The sequence below is a fragment of the Carlito syrichta genome, unplaced genomic scaffold (assembly GCF_000164805.1).
Source record: "Carlito syrichta isolate Samal-C Ts95f unplaced genomic scaffold, Tarsius_syrichta-2.0.1 Scaffold315475, whole genome shotgun sequence".
Taxonomy (NCBI): domain Eukaryota; kingdom Metazoa; phylum Chordata; class Mammalia; order Primates; family Tarsiidae; genus Carlito; species Carlito syrichta.
Window position 1 is genome coordinate 68,587 of NW_007259571.1, and position 25,443 is coordinate 94,029.

General features: G+C 38.7%; 1 protein-coding gene across 2 annotated transcripts in view; it reads left to right on the forward strand.

The window, feature by feature from the left end:
• The window catches only part of RGS5 (regulator of G protein signaling 5), a 54,086-nt gene extending 50,810 nt beyond the window's left edge, over positions 1–3,276 (forward strand). For both annotated transcript variants that reach the window (XM_008072869.2, XM_021706351.1), the window contains one exon: positions 1,148–3,276. In XM_008072869.2, the coding sequence (XP_008071060.1) occupies positions 1,148–1,309 (162 nt within the window). In that variant the 3' untranslated portion in view covers positions 1,310–3,276. The remainder of the gene's footprint in view (positions 1–1,147) is intronic.
• Positions 3,277–25,443: the final 22,167 nt, after the last annotated feature.

The following is a 25,443-nucleotide window of genomic DNA, read 5'->3' on the forward strand; positions in this document are numbered from 1 at the left end:
CTTTTGCCCAGGAGGTAAAAAAAAAAAAAAAAAAAAAAAAAGCTGAGTTTTTACATCTTTTCTCCTCTCATCAACGAACTGGGCAAATCCTACAACATTTCTGTGCCTCTGTTTCCTCAACTGTAAAAATGAGGATGACAGTATCTACCTCAAGGAGCTATAAGATTAAATGTGTTCATCATTGTGAGGTTCTCAGCACAGTGCGTAGCACAGGCTAAGCACTCAAAGCATAGCAGCTACTAGCTACTGTGTTTATCATTATTATTCTTTCAGAACAACTGTTTTCCAGTTCATTTTAAGACAGACTAAACTTCCTTGTCCTTCTGGAGCCATGCCAAAGGTCCTGAATCCCTAGTTAGAATTTCTTTCTCTCCCTTCAATTCCTCCCCTCAGCATGAAACCAAATGCTGTAGTGGGAGGATTTTGAAATTAGGTATCAGGAAACCTGGATTCAACTTCTAGTGCCAATATTTAAATACAAATATTGGCTTTATGATTTTGGTGAAGCCACTTAACCTTCTAGATATACATTTTTTCTTCCTTTTTTTTGAGTGGGAGTCTCTTTCCATCGCCTAGGCTGAAGTGCAGTGGCATGCTTACTGCTACCCCAGCGTTGACCTGCTGGGCTCCAGCAATCCTTCCACCTCAGCCTTCCAAGTAGTCAGAACTACAGGCCAAGTAGCCAGAACTACACCCAGCTAATTTTGATTTATTGTAAAGTTGAGGTCTCGCCAAGTTGCCTGGGCTGGTCTCGAACCCGTGAGCTCAGGCAACTCACTTGCCTCAGCCTCCCAAAGTGCTGGGATTACAGCCTGAGTCACTGAGCCCAGCCACATTTTTTTTTTCTATAAAAAGAGAGACTCATTCTTAGGGTGGTTGTTAGTATTACACGAGGCATGCATGTGTTAGCTGCCGTGGGAGGTCTGACACCTGGCGGGTATCTAACATCAGTTGGGTCTTAATCTGAGGCATACTTCTATTAGAGCATGAGCTGTCTTACCCCATTGTCTATAAAATAGAAGTAATATGTCTCACTTTTTAATGACTTTTTGTCCCCTCTTGTACTTTATTGATGAGAAATTCCACCTCCCTCTCCACCCCTCATCAAATTCTGTCTGACTCAGCAACCCTGTTTTCTGGCCCACAGGTGAATATTGACCACTTCACTAAGGACATCACAATGAAGAACCTGGTGGAAGCTTCCTTGAGCAGCTTTGATGTGGCCCAGAAAAGAATTCATGCCCTGATGGAAAAGGATTCGCTGCCTCGCTTTGTGCGCTCTGAGTTTTATCAGGAGTTAATCAAGTAGCTGTTTAGTCGGGCTCTGAAAATCATCCTGTGAGTTATTTCCTCCATAATAACCCTGCATTTTCCAGCAATCTATGTATCTTTCCACAGCAGCTTTGCTCAAAGGTATCAAAACAGGAACAATACCAGGATGTTTATCTTTATCTATTATCTGAATGCCTTCTTTCCCCATTTTATTCTTCCTGACCATTCTTAATTAAGCTCTGCTCAGTTTGTAGTCAGATCCAGTCAGAACCACAGAAAAATTCTGCCTAAGGCAAAGAAATATAAGACAAGAATCTGATATCATGGGATATGCATTTAGGTAATAGATGTCCACCTAGACTGATCTGAAAAAGAATGTGGGTGTGAAAAGGCTACATTCAAGAGTGCTTAATTGATCTCGCTTGTTTTAATTCTGATCTAGGGAGAGAGGTTGCCTCCGTTTCTGAACATGGTTAAAGGTAATAAGATTTTTATTAGGCAGCCACCATTTGATATTTTAAGCAAATACATTATTTAAAATACTGATCTTTCCCTTGGAGCACCTTTATATTAGCTGAGTATGAAAAGTAAGAGACATAACCATGTATAAATTGTGGTTATACAAAATCGATCTGAACACAATTCTTCTTGATTCTTTCCTTAGACCTTGCTCACTGACCCCTGCTGCAAAAGTTACCAAATTCTGTTTTTAATCCATCACCTAAGGTCAACAATGAATTATTTTATAAATGTTGCTATTCCCCTAGGATGTACATCAAATGCTTCAATTTTCAAATTATTTAAAATCCTTGTAAATGTAAAATCCTCAAATTTCTATATTCAATTGTATAAAATAAAGCTGTTGTTCCATGGGAGTAGTCTCCCGCCTCACTATCAAGAGGGCTATACACCAAGAAGTGACAATATCATCAACCCTAAAATGGCTAATTATCCTATGATGTTATTATCATAGGATAATAGTTATTTTCAAAACATCAAATTATTTTTGGAAAACAGTGTGACTATATGTAGATACTGTCTGAGTGAGACAGTTTTAAAGGACCCTGCACTTTTGCAAAGGAAAAAAAGTAATCTTTAGGCAACTTCTATTTTCTCTCACTGTTTTGCTTCCTGCATTAGTCAATTGTAGAGTCAAAAGCGCAGATTTATACTCCTGACATGCCTCATACACAGGTTTAAACTTTAAATGCTGTATTTCATTATAATTAGTCTTGCTCAAATTTTTTCTAGTCTTTGATAGGTTTAGTTAAGTAATGATTCACATAATTTAGTAGTAAATAAAATCAAACTAAACCATGTTTGAGGGTAATCAAGATAAGGGTATTGAGTTAATTCAGAAGAAAGAGGGCTTTTTTTAAGGACTAATAAAATTCTGAAATGTTTAAGTAGAAGATTACATTGTCTAGTCTTGTATTTCTTTCTTTTGTTTTCCTTTTTCATTCACATACTCCTAGTTTCCCATATGTGTAGCTCACTTATTCAGTTATTTGCAAAGAATATTGAAAATAAAGCAACTATGTTACTCATTCTTCAGGCAAACATGAACTGTGCTGGTTGGAATCTCTCTATTTTTGTTATTTTTAAAGGATAATATATCCTTCCTGAATACTTGCCCTTTCACGTTCTGAAATGGGTAGAGTACTGGGTGTGCTGTCAACAATTGCTAGTGGTATGAACTCATTAATATTTGTCAGTGTTGCTCACTTCAAAGAAAGTCCTTCATCCAGCAGTCCAGAGCTATACCAGATCAACATTGTAATCATGGAGTTCCCATCGCATGTGTGTGTGTGGGATTGACAAGGAACTCAGAGAAAAATTTCCAGGGTGTACTTCCCGCACCATCTTCAATATCTGTCTACACTGCCCAAAATTATTAGAAAAAGTCTCAGCCATTTATTTGTTCATGCAGCTAAAACTGGTAGGAATCTAAGAATCTAGGCGAGTTATTTTTTCTTGGACACCAAAACATTTTTAGGAAAAAAATTGAATTGAATGAAAACGTCAAATGCTTTATTCACAGTATTTGAAATATCCAGTGTTCGAAAATGAACAATTAAACTAAATATTACATATCTCATCCAGATGGTTGGTGTTAGAAAGACTTCGATTAACTGTATTCATGAATTGACTACACACCCAGTGAAAATGGGTAGACTTGCCAATGGAAAAATAAGAAGGACCTTGACCTTTTAATAAGCAGAATCAAGGAGGCAGAAGGAAGGAAAGGGCACAATGAGGGTTGTGCTGTGAAGATCACAAAAAAAATGAAAGAAGGAATGACCTTCAGTCAAATGGTGACATTGTATCTATCTATCTATCTATAATATTAAATTTCTTTTTCTGAGTTGGAATCTCACTCTGTCGCCCAGACTGGAGTGCAGTGGCCGCTCCACCGCAGCCTCGCCTGCTGGGCTCCCGTGATCCTTCCGCCTCAGCCTTCCGAGTAGCCGGAATTACAGGCATGTGCTACCACGCCCGGCTGATTTTTTGATTTATTGTAGAGATGAGATCTCGCTGCCCAGGTGGATCTCGAATCCGCGGGCTCAGGCAATCCACTCCCCTCAGCCTCCCAAAGGCGCGGGATTACAGGCTGAGCCACCGAGCCCAGCTCTATAATATTAAATTTAAGGCACTATGTACACACACATTAGAAACTCTTCTAACATATAAAGTAATAAAGTTAAAAGGAATATAAATATTCCAGCCCCAAATGAGGGCAAAACATATTAAGATTGCTCTAGATAATGTATTTGAAAGCTTTTAAAAGTTTTTTGAAACTTAGAAAAGAGAAGAAAAGAAACTGTGTTACTAGTAGTTTCCATGGTAACACAAAGAAAATACATACCTCTAATTCTGGGAAATTAGAAGAAGTGGGATGATTTTTTCCAGGAAAAAACATGTAACATTTATTTATCACTCCCCTTCCCCTCCTCTCCCCCCTCTCCACTTTCCCTTGAACAAATTGCCTGGGAAAGTCTGAAGCTTAATGCAAGAGCCCTGTGGTACCTGCATTTTCCTCCCTTGTGAAAACGTAACTACAGTTGTGAGTGAATTTAGGATGTAGCAAGGTGGTGGAACCAAATTGTTATCAATAGAAACAGGCGCATATGCTTTTCACTCTTGAGAGAAACCTAAGATTAACCCAGGTAATGGCCCATAGTCTTAGTTCTTCTGCCTGGGTTTGATATAGTTTGGGGTTGGGGTCGAATTCAGTTCTAAATTAGACCAGGACAAAAGACAGAATATCAACTTGACAGGACTACTAATTAGGAGATTCTCTTCCATGTTTATCTGTTAAAGCAATGACTGTTTATGTGAACAGCCCTCCATCTTCCCCCTACACACACACATACACACACAACTTCCTCTCAGATAGATACCCTTTGAAATGCAAAATTAACTGAGGCATTTCAGTAACTTTGCTTCCAAATCAATAATTTCATGTCCCATTTCCCACACCCTGTGTTTTCCAATTCTCTACTGTATAAATTATGCTTTAGGTCAATTTTAGGGTTTTGTGCCAAGGAGAATAACTTGGTAAAATAAATTGATTTACTTTACTCTTCTACAAAGCCATGGATTTCACTTGGTTACTGTGTTCTCTGTACGATTCATTTCAATAGGGTGGAGCTCTTAGTTATTTCCTCAAGAATAATAGGGTTGCAGAAGTTTCAATAAAAACTGAATTAGTCAATAAATGAATAAACATTTCCTTCTAGGACTTTACTAAACTATCTGTTCCATCACAAATTTGATAATTTGAGAATCATTTAAAAGGCTAGTTATATTTCAAGGAAAATTTATTTTTCTTTCTGTTTTTTTTTTAACTTTCTTTTTTTTTTAAATCTGGGTCTCTACTGTCCAGGCTGGAGTGCAGTGGCAGGATCATGACTCATAGCAGCCTCCACCTCCTGGGCTCAGGCAATCCCTCTGCCTCAGCTTCCTGAGCAGCTGGAACTACAAATGACTGTCATCATGCCCAGCTAGTTTTTAGACTTTTTGCAGAGATGAGGTCTTGCTCTGTTGCCTAGGCTGGTCTGAAATTCCTTGGCTTGAGCAATCCTCCTGCCTCAGCCTCCCAAAGTGCTGAAATTACATGTGTTAGCCACCATGCTTAGCCTGTAAATGATTTTTATTTCTAAAACGGTTTCCCCAGTAGGCCATTTTCCTCGCTTCCTGGGAATTTAGCAAGTTTGGGAGAGAATGGGTCATGAGAAGAAAGGAGAGAAGGAAAGTGGTAAAAATGTAAGTGCCTAGACCTATGGAATTAATCCATTTACTAGGAAACATTTAAGAGCAGATCAGTTTGGTAGAAAACGGCTTCCTATTGTCATCATCCATATTTGCAGAAAGGCATTTCTTGACTCATGAGGCAGCTAGGTGAGAAACTTCATTTTAACATCTTAGAGATCCTTGACTAGAGAAAAATAACAAATACTGAGACCCTCCTTTATATCTTTGCCCTGCATGTGCCAGAAGGCAGAGAATGAAGAGCGAGGTTCCCAACATCCAAGCATTCAAACCCAAGGGCTAGGAAACTCTGGGTAGGTTTTAGACATAAAGTCTTGGTGCATCTTGGGATATCCTGACAGAACTGCCATTATTCCTTCTGGTTTTCTAGTCCCCTCATTCTATTAGACAAGAATGTATTTAATACTTGCTTGAAGCAAGGCTCTTAGTAAACAATTTATCAGCTGCTGCTTGTATTAAACATACTTTTATCAAATAGGTCCTGTGGCAAACTGGAGCAGTGGATATCCACAGAAAGGCTTTCCCACTGTCAGTTAACTATCCAGGAAGTTCGATTCTTTCAAATGACGAGAGATTTGTGACTTTGCATGGAAACCCACAGCAGATAGTAACAGGCAAAAAAAAACCAAACAACCAATCAAACAAAGAAATTTGGGGATATTATTCGCAACTCATAGTTTAACATTCTTATATTAATGTTCTTATATTTCTAGTAGAGAAGCTACAAGTCAACCTCCTAATATTAATATCCAGTCTAATAGACCTCTTGCAAGTTACTTGTTCTCACTTGAGATGTTTTTTCTTTCCACCTTACTCCTGTCCCTTCCTTCCTCTCCTCCTCCTGCAAGAAAAAAAATTCAAACAGTTGGATCTAGTCACAATTATGTAATAATAAACACATTAAAAACACTTAATTGCCTATCTAAAAAAATCCACAGGCTGAGGCATGGACAAAACAAAAGGAACTGTTAAGAAATTTGCCACTGGAGACAAAATCTGGCTAATTTTTGCCAAAAAATTCTTTTTTTGTCATATAGTATCAGAATTTGAGGAAACTAAAATGTATCTTGCAATTCATCTTCAAGAGATACTGCTGCCAGGAGAATGAGATAGAAATGAAAACTCTATGAATCCATTTGTAAGCATTTATCTTACACGTTTTTAATTCAAGAACAATTGTGGTTATCTTCTGATTCTTGTATCTGATCCTTTATGTACTATGTGAATCGAGTTTCTTGACAAATAAGCACCAAATATGTATCTGTAACCATGATCATATATATGATATTAAATATATATCTGTATGTCAGACTCATGAGTCCTTCTTGATTCCCAAGTATTTTTTAAATATAAAACATTCTTCCTTAAAATAAGCTTGTTTCTTTACCATGCTTCTTATATCAATCAGGTAAGCCCTTGATCAACTGGAAGGATGCTTACTAAGAAGAGCCAACTATAATATAACCTGCATGCAAAACGCAGAAAGGGAGACACAGAATACTCCATTTTTATATATTCTGGTGACTATTTTCCCTTGGATTCAAGTGACAGTAACTTATTGACCCAGCCACTATCATTGTTAGGAACTGACCAAACACATGATATCATTTGGATTCTGCAATATTCAGCGAGTGTAGTAATTCTTTTCCTGCACTGATGAAAGATCTGAAAGATCTAAAATTCAGATGCCACTGCAAGCAGCTCAATTCCATGACCTTAAATTTGGTGCTCAGATAGTTTAGGTAATTTTTTTTTGTTTGATTCAGGGCTCACTCTGTTTCCCAGGCAGTGGCATGATCATGGCTCACCACAGCCTCAACCTCCCGTAGTTGGGACTACAGATGCATTCCACTATGGCTGGCGAATTTTTTCATATTTTGTAGAGATGAGGTCTTACTATGTTGCCCAGACTGGTCTTGAACTCCTGGGCTCAAGCAGTCCTCCTACCTTGGCCTCCCAAAGATGGTGCCACAGTGATCATAAAAATAGTAGGATTGGGACTGGGTAAAGAAGAAAGCTTGTATGCAGAAATTAGCATAAATAGGAACAGAGTTACCAGGAGAATTCACGTGGAGAAAGACAGACAGACATAAAGAAAGATGAAAGAGGGTATCTGTCTTGGTCTTTGACAAATTTCATAGTTCTCATTCCCAGTTCCTGTGAGGCCTGGCTATGTTTAATATAGATACACTGCCCCAGTATCATTTACCGCCCACTCTCCTATTGATTTTAATTATCTTGGATGAGTTTTCACCAAGAACTATCATTACAGCAAAGATCATTTTCACGTCTCTGTCTCCCCACAGAGAAAAAGGGACATTCTTGATGCCATTCTGCAGATCACTGGCAGAACAAAGCTCAGAGATCAGTGGACTGTCTCTCAGGTTCCTGTTTGGTCCCCTAAACATTTGTTCCCTCAAGATGTTAGGTTTATTGGCTTGCATTTGAGCAGAACAGGCTCAGTGAACCACTCTCCAAGTGGGAACCTGTTCCATCATCTGTCAAAGTCAGGTAAGCCAAGTTCTTCAAGCTATCAGAGCTTTAAAGCACGTTGTGCTATTTTTACATTTATTTTAATCAGCAGTATCTTGAAAATTATTTTTTCCCATAAGCCACTTTCCAAAGACATAAAATCTTCAAATGGCTTCCCAATGTCTCCTGTGTATCCTGCATGCAAATTAGTCTCATTTGGCAAGTTTCTGGTCCACTTTCCATGCTTTTCCACATTTTGTTCAAATCATACCCTCTTCTTCATTTATTTATTGTTTCTTTCAGTAGAAATCTTTTTTTTTTTTTTTGAGTTGGAGTCTCACTCTGTCGCCCAGACTGGAGTGCAGTGGTCGCTCCCGGCCACCGCAGCCTCAACCTACTGGGCTCCGACGATCCTTCCGCCTCAGCCTTCCAAGTAGCTGGAACTACAGGCATGCGCTACCACACCTGACTAATTTTTGATTTATTGTAGAGATGAGGTCTCACCAAGTTTCCCAGGCGGGTCTCGAACCTACGGACTCAGGCAATCCACTCACCTCAGCATCCCAACGGGCGGGATTACCGGCTGAGCCACCGAGCCCAGCAAGTAGGAATCTTATTCTGTTACCCAGGCTGGAGTGCAGTGGCACAGTCATGACTCGCAGCAGCCTTGACCTCCTGGGCTCAGACAATCCACTCGCCTCAGCCTCCTGGGTAGCTGGGACTACAGACATGTGCCACAAAGCCTGGCTAGTTTTTTTGTGTGTATGTATCTCTGTGGTAACAAGGTCTCGATATGCTGCCTAGGCTGGTCTCGAGCTCCGGGACTCAAGCAATCCTCCCACCCTGGCCTCCCAAAGTGCTGAGATTACAGGTGTAAGCCACTGCGTTTGGCCGCGTTTGGCTCCCACTTAAGGTTTTCACTTTTTAAAACAATAAAGAGTGTGAATGGCAATTTTTGCTCTATGAGAGGAAGTTGGGAGTCATGGCCAGGTTGTCCTGGTCTCTGTTAATGAGGTCACATTTCCAGGTCATTTTCACCACAGGAGAATGCTGTTGATGGCAGGCAGACAGGGTGGATATGCCCACAGGTGACTTTGAAAGTCTTAGTTATGTCTTTAAAAAGTGGTGCCTTGTGATTGCGGCTAGAAGGAACTGTCTGTAACATGTGAGTAGATGCCTGCCTCAGATTGAGCTGTCAAATGCCTGACGCCTCTTTGTTTTCAAGCAGAGTTTTTGGAAAACATAAAAGACACTTAAAGAAGAATTAGAGCACAGAGGCTTTAATGAATAAGGATGAATAGAGATTGATGTTCCCTTGTTTCTTTTAACTGAACTTTTATTGTGACTGCTTTTTAATTAGCAACTAAATAGTTCACTTCTGCACCGTTTAGAGTTTCTCTAACAACTCGACTGCAATGAGCAGGGAGGTGATTAAAAAAAATCCAGATTCGGAAAATGTTGGAGCTGGAATAGATGTTACAAATGCTCTCATATTCTCAAGATGAAAGTTCATGCCCCCTGCAAAGATTCTCTTCAGCTGAGATGTCAGCAATTGGAGGACACAGATGCCTGAAGCCAGAGTTTTGAGGAGGCACCTCTTTGCCTGTCCAGTTAGATCAGTCAAGTTGTTTTTGGTGATAGTCAGGTAACAATCATCATGGTCTTTACAGCAACATGGATGCAACAGGAGACCATCAAGCTGAAGGTCATTTTAACTCTAAAAATGTTATAGCCACTGCCCTAGAGAATAGCATCCTAAACTCTGAGCCTGATACACAAAGTTCTCTAAAGCAGCCAGTCATCAGCAACTTCTTGCAGTTTTCCAAATACGCCAAGCTTTCTCATACTCTAGACCTCGCACAGGAAAGTTTCTTTCATTATGTTTCCTTCATTTCACCTAGCCAACACCTACACATTATTAAAGAATTAACACACAGATGCCGTCTTTTCCAAGAGTACTTCCTTTATACCCATCAGAACCATCTAACCAAAATGGGTAACATTCCTCTAGTGTGGCATGCTCCCACTAAAGCTATGTCCCCACCAATTAGACAGGATAATTATGTGGAACAGCTAGAGAATTCCCTTTGAAGAATGTTGAAAAAGGCAGGGTCTGATATTTTAGCTTCTGGAAAAATCTGGGCATGAAACGTACTCTTCTTCTCCTCCTACATTTCTAGGAAGACAGGCCAAGAAAGAAAATCAAAATTACTGTGTTTAAACTGTGCCCTCAAAAAACAATATCACTCCCACATCCCACATCCCAACTGTTGTCAATGTGATAAATACCAAGTCAGAGAGGAGGGAAGCCTGGTACCAAGAAAGACAGGAAGCTGCGGGCACCATCAATAACCTCAGATCCCTCCAGGCAGATAGCCACCTATTCCGTCTCCTTCAAAGTAGCTGTGCATTGAACTTCCTTGGCTCTGTGGCTTTGCTTCTTTCCTGGATAAGTAGGTCAGGCATCTATCAGGTTCCTTATCCCTGCACATCCCCAGCCAATTTGCTAACCATTAAAAAAAAATAGAGAAAATAGGTGAATTACTCTTGATTACTTTATGGCAGGTAGCTATTGCGACTTTTCATTTTAATATCAGTCCATTTCACTTTAGGGGCTGAGCAGGGATGGGGGATAATCTCACCCTTTTGAAACTACACTTTATTTTTCTAAAAAGGTCTAATGGCATTTGGGAATTGTACATCTCTCATTTTACCAAATCTTCCCATCCCAGTGTTTCTAGAATGACTAAATATAGGTAGAGGAAGCAAAGGAGTATATATTTTTACCTTGTGTTAAAGGGCCCTCTATTTAATTGATCAGAAGTCTATAAAGTGTTTGCTTCTGAAGATAAAGACAATTGAAATATAAATGAATGCATTTTTTCAGATCCTTGCCCTGCAAGGCAGGCAACAGACTTAAAAGAGATCCTAAAGATGTAGATGGAATATTCGAATAAAAACTAAATCAATGACTCTATGAGCTGTAAGTCTAGACATCAGAAAATGGTAGATAGCCAATAATACGCTTTAGGGCTGGAAGAATAACTTTTCTAGATACAACCGTCATCTCCCTATGGTTGGATCAGTACAATGCAGCATATAGTCACAAAATTTGAGTTGTAGGCTAGGTCCTTTCTCTGTATGATCTTGAATAGCACAAGTAACTCCATAGAGCTCTTTCTGTTCACCTGAAAAAAATGGAACTACCAAGATTTCTAGAACACAGAGAAATGACGAAGAGTAAATGAAATAAAACATATAAAAAGGTTTTGTAACCTGTAAAATAGGACTGTTTTCTCATCCTCATCCAGGTCAATTTGCTTCCTTTTATATATTTCTGGTGTGAATCATTAGGGCATGATCAGAGAACTAGATCTCTCTAGTTAGAGAGAGAGATTGAGAGAGAGAGAGGAGAGAGAGAGAGAGAGAGAGAGAGAGAGAGAGAGAGAGAATATATTTCTCTCAGTCAGTTTCTAACTGTGATCTAGAAAAACACATAGGGCTATGCCTCATTCCTGGTGTCCTTGTGTCCTGAGAGCCTAGCACATAATCTAATCAGTTGATACAGAATTATGAGCAGGCAACTGGTCTACCAGACATCTACTTGAGATATGTTGGCCTTCTTAGCACCAGTCTACTCAATGACCGAAAAACAACTGCTATTTTGTAACTTTTCTTGACAGTATGTCATTTGATCATCATCATAACTCTGTGAGGTGGTTAAAATAGGTAGGATAAAAATGTTCACTTCACATTTTTCTGAAAGTTCTGAAGCTTGGAAAATTTAAGGAACTTGGCAAGGTCACAAGTTAGTATCGGCAGAGCTGAGCCTAGAGTATGGATCTTCTGGCTCCAGTTCTGAAGTTACTTTCTTTGTCCCAGACTCTATAGTGTGTTGCTAACAAACTCAGCATTGCAGCATCTTCTTAGCATTGGTAAGAGACCAAAAAACTGAATAGCGTCTATGGGTTCTGTACTGAAGATCCATGGTATAAATGTGTACATATGTATAAAAAATGTATCTTTTCTTTTTAAATCCTTCTCATTGGAGTTATCTAAAAGGGTAAGGAAAAGGAGGATGTAGGAACGCATACATGAAGATTGTTCTTTAGTCTGCCATCAGGTTTAATCGGAGACTCTGTCTGGTTTCTGTGACTTTTATTTTTATTTTTAAATTTTTATTTTTAGAATTGAAATCTTGTTCTGTCACCCCAGTCTGGAGTGTGGTGGCACAATCACGGCTTACAACAGCCTCCATCTCCTGGGCTTAGAAGATTCTTCCACCTCAGCCTCCTAAGTAGCCAGAACTACAGGTGCATGTCACCATACTTGGCTAATTTTTCAATTTTTTTGTAGACGCAAGGTCTTGCCTAGGCTGGTCTTGAACTCCTGGGCTCAAGTGGCCTTCCCACCATGGCCTCCCAAAGTGCTGGCATTATAGGTGTGAGCCACCAGGCCTGGCCTGGTTCTTACGTTTGAGAAGATATTTGAACCCAGATTACGGCCTGCTGGGCCATCTGTCACTCTTGTTTCCCCAAAGTCTGTAGCTCTTGACTAACATTTGAGATTATGCTTTTATGTCTCCTTACGAAGGCCTTGTATTGGCTCATTCTGTTCATGGTTGTGCCTCTTCCGCTTTCCATTTCTATCCGCACATCTACTTTCTGTTGGTACCCCCACACTTCAGAATTCCATGGAATCCTATTCATCTCCAATTTCACTCATATCAGTCATAGACTGCCACTTACTCTGAGGAATTCAGGTATTCTCTAGGCACAAGAAAGTAAGAAGTTATGCTAATAGCAACCCAAGATTACTGAGATTTTCCAAGACATTTGCCATTTCAAATATCCTCTTCTGATTTTTCTGTAGGTACACTTGCCAGACTATGTGTTCTGATTTTGAGTTTAGAAGATATGTTTATTCTAGCTAAGCTGTAACTCAGCCCAGACCAAGTTCATAAACCCTCATAATGTTAACAAATCAGCAGCTGTAGAAACATATATTCCTAAGCTTCAAAAGACAAACAGCTGAATTTTCTAGATCCTAAGGGATCACTGAAACATGTCACTTCATGCCTAAAAAATTTTCTCTTAGAAAGTGGCTGTCCAGTAGGAGAAACACAAAGATCCTGATCTGACCTTATGGATATTCCCGCTTATGAAAACTTTGCCAACACTCAGCAAAGCTGGTGACTTTCTGATCTCCGCACATTATCACTTTGTTCTGAACCTGATGATAGCACTCATCAGTCATTCAATATTCATTCCTTTATTGCATCCTGACTATGTGCCAGGTCCTATGTTAGCTAGGAATACAGACATGAAGTCAACCAAACCTCTGCTCTCCACAGCTTGGAATCTAGTTGGGAAGATCTATGAAGAAACAGAGTTCCAAAATAAGGTGGTAAGTGGCATGCTACAGCTCACGATTGTGAAATCCTCGAGGAGGGAACCCTCAGATGGCTCCTTCTGTATAGTACCACAGAGCAGATGAATTTGTTTGTGTGTTCATTCCACACTGTCCCTTCCATTTACCTCCAACCCAAATGAATTAATTAAACAAGTGCTGCACTGCAAATTACCACTAGTACTCTCCCCATTCCTAGTGCTATGCCTTCTCCTCCCTGTATGAAATTTCCCCACCCTCACCCATACGAGCCATTTGTTAAAGACTTAGCTGGAGGGTAGCTTATTAGTGGAGACATTTTGACTACACCTTTTTCAAAAGGAGATCAACTCCTTTTGCTCATTGCCTTATCTAGAAAATAATAACACTAGTAAAAATTACCAAGAATAATTTATCCTATATGCCAGGCATTTGCAAAGCACTTTCTGTCAGTTATCACAATGACCTCCTACATACACATGAGGTAGTTTTTAGTATTTCAATTTTTTTTTTTGAGGCAAGGTCTCACTCTGTCAGTGAGGCTGCAGTGCAGTGGTATGATTTTAACTCACCATAGCCTCAACCTCCTGGGCTCAGGTGATCCTTCCATCTCAGCCTCTCAAGTAGCACACACTAATTAGCCTAGCTAGTTTTACAACTTTTTTTGTTGTAGCGATAGGGTTTTGTGGCAGACAGTTCTTCTATCGCTGCGATGTCCATTGCTCCCCTTTCTTGTAGTATACTCAGTAAACCTGTTCTCTAAAGAGAGAGCGAGAGTCTTGCTATGTTGACCAGGCTGGTCTTGCACTCCTGAGCTCAAGGGATCCTCCTTCCTTGGCTTCTCAAAGTTCTAGGACTACAGGCATGAGCCACTGTGCCTGGCTCAATTTTTAAAATGAGAAAAAAGACTTAGTATCTCACTCAGAGTAATAATATTTCTTACGTCTGTCTAGACTATAAACCCCATGTCTTATTTGTTGATCCATGGAAACAGGACAGGGGATGTCTGTGATAAATTATATACTTAAAAAGTATTTGTTAAGCTGGACACGATTCTGGCTACTTGGAAGGCTGAGGTGGAAGGATCGCCTGAACTCAGCCGGTTGACACTGGGGCGACCGCGAGCGTGCCACTGCACTCCAGCCTGGGTGATGGAGTGAAACTCTGACTCCAAAAAAAGCATTTGTTAAATGAAAATTATCTGGACATAATAGTGCTACTCAAGATCGCCTGAGTCCAGGAGGTGGAGGCTGCAGTGAGCCGTGATTATGCCACTGCACTCCAGCCTGGGTGACAGAGTGAGGTCTGGACTCAAGGAATTAAACAAATATACAAGTAAATAAAATAAAAATCACCTTAAAATAGCATTTGTTAGTGAATGTATAAAAGAATCCCAGACTCAAGTCAAGCAAGCTCACTTGATGCCCATAGTAACCCTGTATGGTAGGAAAAGCAGATATCCCATTTTACAGTTGGAGAAGCAGCTCAGGGAGATTTAAAAATCTGCCCAAATTCCACAAACAGAAAGGAACAGACATACATGTCATAATTCCCAGTCTGAGATTTGTATCTTGTACGTCCATTTCCTGTCAAAGCAGCAGCTTCTCAGAGGCCTTTTCATTATCCTTTCACATGTGCAGATATGGTGGTGTCATGCTTAGTCATGTCAGTGCTAAAAATCAAGCTGAGACCCATGGCTTCATTATTTGTGATCTCCATTAAATTTCATATTCATTGATCATAAGTATTTAGCAGTCACACACAGCTCTCATATCTAAGCTATCAAGAAACAAGTCTTGACTTGAAAGGCTTTCCCTGATACAGGGCAACTGGCGTCTAATCAAAATACTTTTTTTTTTTCTCAGTTCTTGACACCAGGTGTCACCACTAAGGAAAGGTTTGCAAACGTTTTTGCTGCTTTTTACGGAATTTGAAAAGGTTATATTTGGCAACTTACTACTCCCAAACAACTGGCTTAAAGATTCCTATCACTATTTACTCATCTTACCTCAAAAATTTTCCCAAATTGTACTTGGGATTCAAAACAAGTTCACTGGGTAAGTCAAATTTCATTATGAAAAATTTTCTATAGAGAATTAAAATTGTCCTATTATTCTAGAATTAGGTTGTTCCAGTTGTTACTGAAATTAGCACTTCATTTGGCATATTCTATTAGTTGTTTTTATTTTATATTTTAGTATAATGATGTATGATATATGGTGAAGGATACAGCTTTGAAATTTGTTGTCGCTATTAAGAATTAGGTGTAGACATATAATAGAGAGATCAAGAACAAGTTTATTCCACAAGCACGAGCTGAATCCCACAGGGGCAGACTGACACCTTTGCTTCTGATCTTGATGGTGCAAGTGTCTTGCAGAAGCTGGGACACGTCCTCACAGAGTTAAAGACACATATGTAAAGGAAGAAAACAAACTGTTATTTTCTCTCTACCCTCACACTCAACACAGAATGTTTCTGTGGCCTGATGTGTGAGGATTTTTCCTAAATGCCAAGAAATTTCCCAGTGGACACCAACTGGATGTCCTATAACTTAACTTAATTCTGGCACTATCTACACCAAAAATAACATCAAATCTCACTGGTTAAAAACTCAGTCCCACTAGACTGCCCCCATTTCAGTTTCCCATTGCTAGTAGTAGGTTATTACTTGTACTTCTGACCAACTGGAATATAAATCAGGGTTCCCACTATCTGCTCCTTGGGTTCAAATAATTTGCTAGTACAGCTCACAGAATTCAGGAAAACACATTTATTGGTTTCAGGTTTTACATTTAAGTCTTTAATCCATTTTGAGTTTTCTTTTGTTAATGGTGTAAGGGTCTACTTTTTCTTTTTCTTTCTTTCTTTTTTTTTTTCATATGGATATCCAGTTTTCCCAACATCATTTATTTATCCTTTCTTCATTGTCTGTCCTTGGTGCCTCCTGCCAAGGTCAGTGGGTAGATCTCTATGGGTAGATCTGGCACCAGACTGTAGTTAAAAGAAGCTGGAACCAGGTCCACAGCTAGGAATAAGTTGTCAGATGGTGCTGGTGACAGGAACAAAATCAAACAGAACTGTAGCTCAGTCCACAGAGGGACTGGGCTGTTTCTGGGCTGGTACTGGGGCCATAATCTGTAAACCTACCACTTGGGAATGGGGTTGCCTTCTCAAAGTGGCCCTCCTGGTCTTGGGCTCCATCATGGTTTTTCAGCCTTCTACTTGAATCTCAAAATTTCCACAAAGACACTTTGTTCATGGATGACTGCCAAATTATTCTTGCTGTTGAGGAAATGAGCAGGGGACCTCCTAATCATTCTTCTATCATATTGAGATACTTCTCTTTTAGTTTCTGAAAATGTTTTCATAAAATTGATATAATTTCTTCTTTAAATGTTTGATAGAACTCAATAGTGAAGTCATTTGGACCTCAGTGAGTTTTTTTTTTTGTTTTTGTTTTTGACAGATAAGGGCTATTTGAATTTTCTGCTTTATCTTATGTCAGTTCTATTAAGTTTTGATTTTTTAAAGAGCTTTCCCTTCTTCATCTAAGCTGTGGATTTTATTGACATAAAGTTATTCTTAATTCTTGCTTGGTACTATATAATGATGTTTCCTCTTTCATTTCTGACATTAATGATTTGTGTTTTTTTCACTTTTTCTTGATTTGTCTAGTGAGAACTTTATCATTAAGATAATTTTTTTGAAAATGAGTTTTTGGTTTCATTGATTTTTCTTTATTGTTTTTGTTTTCCACTTCATTGAGTTATGCTTATATTTTTATTACTTCTGTTTCATTTGCTTTTCTTCTTCAAACTTTTAAAGGTAAAAAGATAGATCATTAAGTTTGCATCTTCATTTCTTTAGTTTTTTGAGTCAGAGTCTCACTCTGTTGCTCAGGCTGGAGTGCAGTGTCACAATTATGGCTCACCTCAGTCTCAACCTCTTAGACACAGGCAATCCTTCTGCCTCAGTCTCCCAATAACTGAGACTACAGGCATGTGCCAAAATACTCAATTTATTATTATTATTATTATTTTGTAGATACGAAGTCTCACTATGTTGCCCAGGCTGGTCTCAAACTTCTGGGATCAAGAAGTCCTCCTGTCTTGGGCTCCCAAAGTGCTGGGATTTCAGGTGTGAGCCACCATGCCTGACCTGGTCTCTTTCATCATTTCGAAAGTAGATATTTTAAACTATCACTTTTGTTCTAAGCACTGTTTTATTGGCATATTGAAATTTTGATATGTTATATTCAGTGAAAAATATTTTTAAATTTTGCTTATTTTTTTTCTTTGTTCCATGTTTCATTTGTAGATATGTCTTTTAATTTTCAAATATTTAGATATTTCCAAAATATCTTATTGCTATTAATTTCCAATTTAATTCTTTTGTGGGTAGACAATATACTTTGTCATTTTTAATCATTTTAAATCTATTCAAACTTTTGTTCTACCTTGGAATATGATTTATCTTAGATCATATGCTATGTGCACTTGAAAATAATGGCTTTAGAGTTTAGTGTTTTACAGTGTTAGTTAGGTTAGGTGGCTTGATAATATTGTCCAGACTTTCTTTGTATTTATAATTTTTTGTTTACTTATTCTGTCAATTACTGAGTGATGAGTGCTAAAATTTCAAACTATGCTTATAGGCCTTTTGTTCTGACTGCTTTTTTTTTTTTTTTGGTTTCATGTGTTTGAGTCTTGTTATTAGGTGTTCACACATTTAGGATTGTATGTGAATTTTTAATTAATATAAAATGACCCTCTTTATTTCTTTTTAAAATTTTTTTGAGTCGGAGTCTAACTCCGTCGCCCAGGCTGGAGTGCAGTGGCATGTTCATGGCCATCCCAGTGTCGAACTACAGGAGCACACTACCACACCCGGCTAATTTTTTCATTTATTGTAGAGATGAGGTCTCACCAAGTTGCCCAGGCTGGTCTCGAACCTGTGGGCTCAGTCAACCCTCTTGCCTCAGTCTCCCAAAGTGCTGCCATTACAGGCTTGAGCCACCGCACCAGGCCGATCCTCTTTATTTCAAGCAAGACTTGATGTTTTGAAATATACTGTGTATCATTTCCACTCATGTTTTCTCATGATTAAGGTTTGAATTTTTTATTTTTTCTGCTTGCACCTTTATATTTGCCCATATGTTTATAATTGTCAGTGCTCTTCATTTCTTTATTTGGATATAAATTATCTGAAAAACTGTCATTAACATTTCTTTTGGTGGATATTTGCTAGTAATAAGTCTGTCAACTTTTGTCTTAAGATACTTTTATTTTGTCTTCATTTTTGATGGATAGTTTCTTTGGAAAGAGAATGCTAGGTTAAAAAATATTTTATTTTGCATTGTTTTTTATTTGAATTACTTCTTATCAGAAGCCAGCAGTCAATCTTATCTTTGTTCTCCTGTGCATAAATTACTTTTTTTCCTTTTATCACTAATTTATAGTTGTTTTCTTATGATATTTGCTTGTCATTGTGAATGCCACATCTTTGGGAGGCTGAATGATGTTGTCTTCTTTTAAAGAGTGCTGAGATTTTACTGGTAGGCAGCTAATTTGCTGGCAAATTGCCTTTCTGTTGTGGAGGCTTGACTTAGGCTTTGTTAGGACCTGACAAATACTATTTTTTACTTTTGAACTGTATTGGCATGCTCCTAAATTGTGGTCCTTCTGCAGTTTCAGCTATGAATACCACATGTTCTACTAGAATTTTTCAAGTGGTCAGAACTCTAGGAACTTCAGCATTGTGTGATCTCCACAGTATCTGTTCAGCTCATAGCGTCCCAGTTTTCTCTCCCAGGCCTGTGCAGTATCCCCTTGTGTATGCTCAAGTTCAAATCTGACAACAAACTCAAGAAGACTCTTCTGTGGATTTCTGAAACTCCTTTCTGATGCAATTCTTCCCTTATGAATATCTTGACCTGCAATTTCCAGTCTCTGAAGAAGTCTCCAACTCTATTTTCTCCTTCTTCCACCTGCAAAATCATTGCGTTCTATTCCAATTCCACTTTTCTCACTGCAGTTTAGACACTGTCCATAAGCAGAAAGCCAGAGAGTGCGGGGAAGTGAAGCCCACTTTGTAAGTTTTTTTCTCTCCAGCTTCACAGGATCACAGTCTGTGTCCAATGTCTAAAGTAGTTTTTTCGTACATTTTGCCCAATTTTATATTTGCTTAAGACAGGGAGGAAAAAGGGGAGCACATGACATTAATAAGGGTACCTGATCTCAAAATGGGGACCAAAGGTAAGCCTAAATTTTACCTGTACGATGACCACTTGTATACCTAATCCTGAAATGTACCATCATTAAAATAAAATAAATTTTAAAAAAAGTTAACTCAAAAAAAAAAAGAAAAAAGAGAGGAAAACCTGATACCTACTATACCAGAATGGTATAAACTGGAAATTTCCTGTTATTATTATTTTAACATTCTGGTTTAATTTTTCTTAAATTTGCATACAATAAAGTTCACTCTTTGGATTATGTTATTTTGTTAATATTTGATAAATGCATATTATTATTACTTTAAAATCCTGGCCAAATTTTTTAAAAATTTGCATTCAATAAAGTTAAGTTCGCTCTTTGGGTTGTATTATTTCGAGAGTGTTTGGCAAATGCATAGACACGTGTGTCTATCATCACAGTACCACACAGAACAGTTCCATTATGCCAAAATTTGGTCCTGTGTGGCCCCTCGTAATCAGCTCTTTCCATCATTCTTCAGACTCTGGCAATCACTGATCTGTTTTCTCTCCCTGTAAATTTTCCTTTTACTGAAGATCAAATACATAGAATCATCCAATATGTAGCCTTTTGGATCTTGCTTCTTTCTATTGCAAAACAAATTTACAATTTATCCATGTTGTTGCATGAATCAATATTTCTTTTCATTATTGGTTAGAATTGTAATGCATAAATGTACTTGTTTTTTTTTCCTTTTTAAAAAATCTATTTACAGGCTGGGTGCGGTGGCTCGCACCTATAATCCCAGCATTTTGGGAGGCCAAGGTAGGAGGACTGTCTGAGCCCACGAGTTCGAGACCAACCTGGGCAACTTGGTGAGACCTCATCTCTACAATAAATCAAAAAATTAACTGAACATGATGGCACATGCCTGTAGTTCCAGGTACTTGGAAGGCTGAGGCAGAAGGATCACCTAAACCCAGCAGGTCAAGGCCATGATGGCCGTGAACGTGCCACTGCACTTCAACCTGGGCAACAAAGTGAGACCCCAACTAAAAAAAAAAAAAAAATCTATTTACCTGTTGAAAGTCATCTTGGTTGTCTTTAAATTTTGACAAGTATGAATACAATTGTTATACACATTTATGTACAAGTCTTTGTATGAATATAAGTTTCCAATTCACTTGGGTAAATACACAGTAATGGGATTAGGGAATTTTGGGTTATGTGTAAATGTATGTTTAACCTTATAAGAAACAGTCAAGGCCGGGCTCGGTGGTTCAGCCTGTAATCCCAGCACTTTGGGAGAATGAAAGGAGCGGATTGCCTGAGCCTGCGGGTTTGAGATCCGCCTGGGCAACTTGGCGAGACCTCCTCTCTATAATAAATCAAAAGTTAGCCAGGCATGGTAGCCCGTGTCTGTAATTTTGGCTAATTGGAAGGCTGAGGCAGAAGGATCGCCAGAGCCCAGCAGGTTGACGCTGAGGTGGCTGTGAGCATGCCACTGCACTCCAGCCTGGGCGACAGAGTGAGACTCCGACTCAAAAAAAAAGAAGAAACAGTCACACTGTTTTTCAAAATGACTGTGCCATTTTGCATTTCTCATTAGTAATAAATGTGAGTTCCTGTTCTCCACATTCTTAGAAGCATTTGATATTGTAATTTTGATTTTCTGTTATGTAATTTAAGCCATTCTAATAAATGTGCATATAGTAGTACCTCATTGTTTTGATTTGCAGTTTCATATACTTACTTGTCATAAATACGTATTTAATAAACTTAATTGTCATATAGAAGATATGCTGCCAAACTGAAATATATATATACTATATATATATATGTGTGTCTATATATATATGTATATACATGTTTATGTGTGTGTGTGTGTGTGTGTGTGTGTGTGTGTGTGTGTGTGTGTGTGTATGTGTGTCAGGGTCTCACTCTGTTGCCCATGCTGGAGCTGCAGTGGCACAATTATGGCTCACTGCAGCCTCCAACTCTTGGGCTTAAGGAATCTTCCTGTGTTTGCCTCCCAAAGACTAGTTGGTACTCCAGGTGCATACCACCACATCTGGCTAATTTTTTTGTAGAGACAAGGTCTCTCTGTGTTGCCCAGGCTTGTCTTGAACTCCTGAGCTCAAGCGATCCTCCCACTTCGGCCTCCCAAACTTTTGGAATTACAGGCATGAGTCACTACGCCTGGCTGGAAATATCCATATATTTTTCAAATGTGTATAAATCATTTAGAAAAATTGACCATACACTGAAACCTACATCAAACCTAAACAATTTTGAAAATATTATTGTCATGCAGTCATGCAGAATTAATATAGTAACTAGTAATGATAGGATAATTACAAAATTCCCAGATGTTGGGGCACTGAGCAACATATTGCTAAATAATTCTGGAGTAAGAAAAAGTCTAGTGAAAATTAAAAAAATATTTTAGCTGAATAATTACAGAATTATGACGTTTAAAATTTGTAAGATGTAGCCAAGTTTATGCTTAGAGTACAACTTACAGCTTAAGAAGCTTATATTATAATAAGAGTGTTTAAAAATAGCAATGATCTAAGCAGAGATCTCAAAGGGAAAGAAGTAGAAACAGATATTAAACTTAATGAAAATAGATTGCAATTAGTAAAATGCAAATTCAAACAAAAATAATTAAATAAGAAACAAAAGTAAAATGGAACAAATCAAGAATTCTACAAGTTTGTTATTCATAAAGTCTAGTAATACTAAACAAGAAAAACAGAAAGAAAAACTGAAATTAGAAATAAATAGACACCAACACAAATCATTAAAAAATAACATAAAAGAACGAAATTACAACCGACAGACTGGGAGAAAATATTTGCAAATCACAAATCTGATAGAGGAGTGTTTCCAGATTATACAAAGAACACTGAAAAATAGCATTAAGAGAACAAGCAACCTAATAAAAATTAAAAATACTTAGACTTTATTTTATGTTACTAATTATGGCATACTTACAACTATGCAACTATGGAAAACTTAGTTAAAATTTATACATGTACAATATACACGGATACTTAAAAAAACAATTAGCCTTAGTATACCTACTTGTGATTCAGTGTGTCTTGTTGTTGTTGTTGTTGTTGTTTTTATCTTACTTCTCCTCTCAGGAACATGTTTAGAAAATCAATGCACTAGTTTTTCCACATGACATCAATTTGAAGGTCATTTTCTTGTTTCCTCCAAAGTTTTCATTCCTCTAGGCTCAACTGTTCTTTGTATGATTTTATTTTTAGAACATTTTCCATCCTACTTTCAGCTTCATTTTTTTGTGTGTGTACAATACTTTTTGGTGCTCTTGTCATTAACAGAGGATAGAAATAGATGGTACTCAATGTGTAATTCTTCAGATGTTAGGACACTAATATCAGTAATACCAATTGTCTGTTTTTCTTGTTCAGTAGTATTGATAGTTCCCCAATTTTGAAACCTCTTTCTCTTAATTTTGTCTGATTTTTCTTAAGAAAAATGTTAGACTGGGGGACTGACAAATCTTACTTTGCTTCTACCAATTGTATCTCAACTCTCCGGCATTATGCATTTTTTACCTTTTATCTAGATCTTTTCAAACACGATGTCATATATCCCTTTTTTCAAAACAGCAACTTCACAAATTAAAACAATTATTTTCCTTTGAGCTGTAGCCTCCTCTATCAATGACCTACTATACTGAAAGGGTTTTCAGTTTCCACAAACTTATTTACATTCTCTCTTGAAACTTCTACAAGCAAGCTTTTATCTTAACAACACCACTAAATTCATTCTTGTCATGGTCAGATTGACTAAAACAAGAGAAAGTCCAAATAAACACAACGAGAAATGCAAAAGACAAAAATCACAGTTGACCCTGAAGAAATTCTAAAGATTAGCAGAGGAGATACTGAGGGGGACGCAGCAAGATGGCGACAGGGCAACCCGGCGTCTGAAGCCCTCTGCAAGGGAGATCTGCAGTGGGTCTCTGACTCTCTCCCCGGGGGCCTGGGGACCCCAGCATTACAGCCTGCTCTACAGACAGAGCTCGGCTGCTGCCATTGCAACGACTGGACAGTTTTGACTGCATTCCAAACAGTCCTGCCGTAGCCGCCACCACAGCCCATCCCCCCACCATCGCTGCTGCTGCCGTCGCCATCGCCACTGCCGCCACGGCCTCTGGGAGGGGTAGCACATCACACCACCTGCCTGAGGAGATCCACAACAAACCGCTTCAGGGAAGATCTGCTGGGATCGCTGCCACCTATCCTGCGCCCCAGACTGTCCTGCCTGCCTGGTTTGGGGCTCCTGTTGCCTGCTGGGAGGCAGGCAGCCATCTTGCTCCTGTCCAGCCCCACCCCCTCTGGGGCGAGCAGATGAGATAGCACCACCTGCTGGCGATTCAAGGTAACAACACCGAAACGGGAGAAACAAGCTTGATAAAGACATAGACCAGAGTGCTGAACAAGGATAATCTGAACTGTCCTTCACAGCAGATCAGGGGCAATTGACTCTAACTGCAAACTAATTTACCAGCTTGAAAAGAAAACTAGAAATCAGACCTGAAAGGACATTGGACTTAAACGAAAGATCTCAGAGTGTGCTTCATTGATTCTATCAGTTTAATGACTTAATTCTATTCCTACTGTATTGTTCCCTTTTTTCTTTTTTCCTTTTCCTTTTCTTCTCTTTTCTTCTCTCTGTAAACCATATCTTTGTATAGAGGAACAGCACACTAACAAGGTGGTTGGGTAGCTTGTATATTAGCATCACTATATGTTTTATTTTTGTTTGTATGAGAGTTGGTTTGACTGTAGCTGTGGTCTATTGTTTTTATCTGTTTCAGTATAGGCCTCTCTCTCTATTTGTTGGCACACTCATTTGTTTCCCCCCTTACTCCTCTATCTCTCCACTCCCCTCTTCAACACACTATCTGCTCCATTCTCTCCCATTTGCTAACCACATTTTATTTCAGGGAGTAAACTTACAGCCCCACTGCATGGACAGATTCCAGGGCAGTGGGAAGTGGGTTCCACATTATCCACACGCCTGTCAGCGAATACCAGGACCTGCAGACAGATTTTGAATCACAGCTCGCCCCTTAAATACATCTCAAAACTGCAAAAAGGACCACCTCCAACCTACAGTGCAACTTCAGAATTGAACAAAGTAAGAAGACATACATAAAGAATAGGAGATTGAACAAACAGAAGTAAAACCAATCCCTTTACCCCTGAATAACAGATTTAAGAAGACGGTGACATGGAGGGAAGGAAAAAGTAGAGAGGGGGAGAAACCGCACAAATGAAGAAAAACCAAAAGAAGAATATGGGTCTTACACAGACCCCTGGGAAATCAGACACTGAGAAAACAGATTCTGGAACACAGACAATGAAGAGTCCCCAGAATGACTGGTTACATGCAACAAACCCAGACATCAAGACATTAATGGAGAGAACTAAAAAAATTGAGGAGAGACAAGAGGAAAATAGGAAGGAGCTGTTGTCAGAAATGACAGCAGTAAAGAATACTGTGATGGAAATGAACAACAGACTAATAAGCATGGAAAGCAGAATCAGCCAAGCAGAAGAAAGAATCTCAGAGCTCGAAGACCAAAACACAGAATTAACCCAAACTGTCAAAAGCATAGAAAAGAAGCTCAAAAAGACAGAACAAAACCTGCAAGAGATGAATGATCACTTCAAGAGACCAAACCTAAGAATAATTGGGCTTCCTGAAAACAGAAGCCACACTGGAACAAACATTTCATGAAATCATTCAAGAAAACTTTCCTCATCTCATTAAGGATGAAAAAATTCAAACACAAGAGATT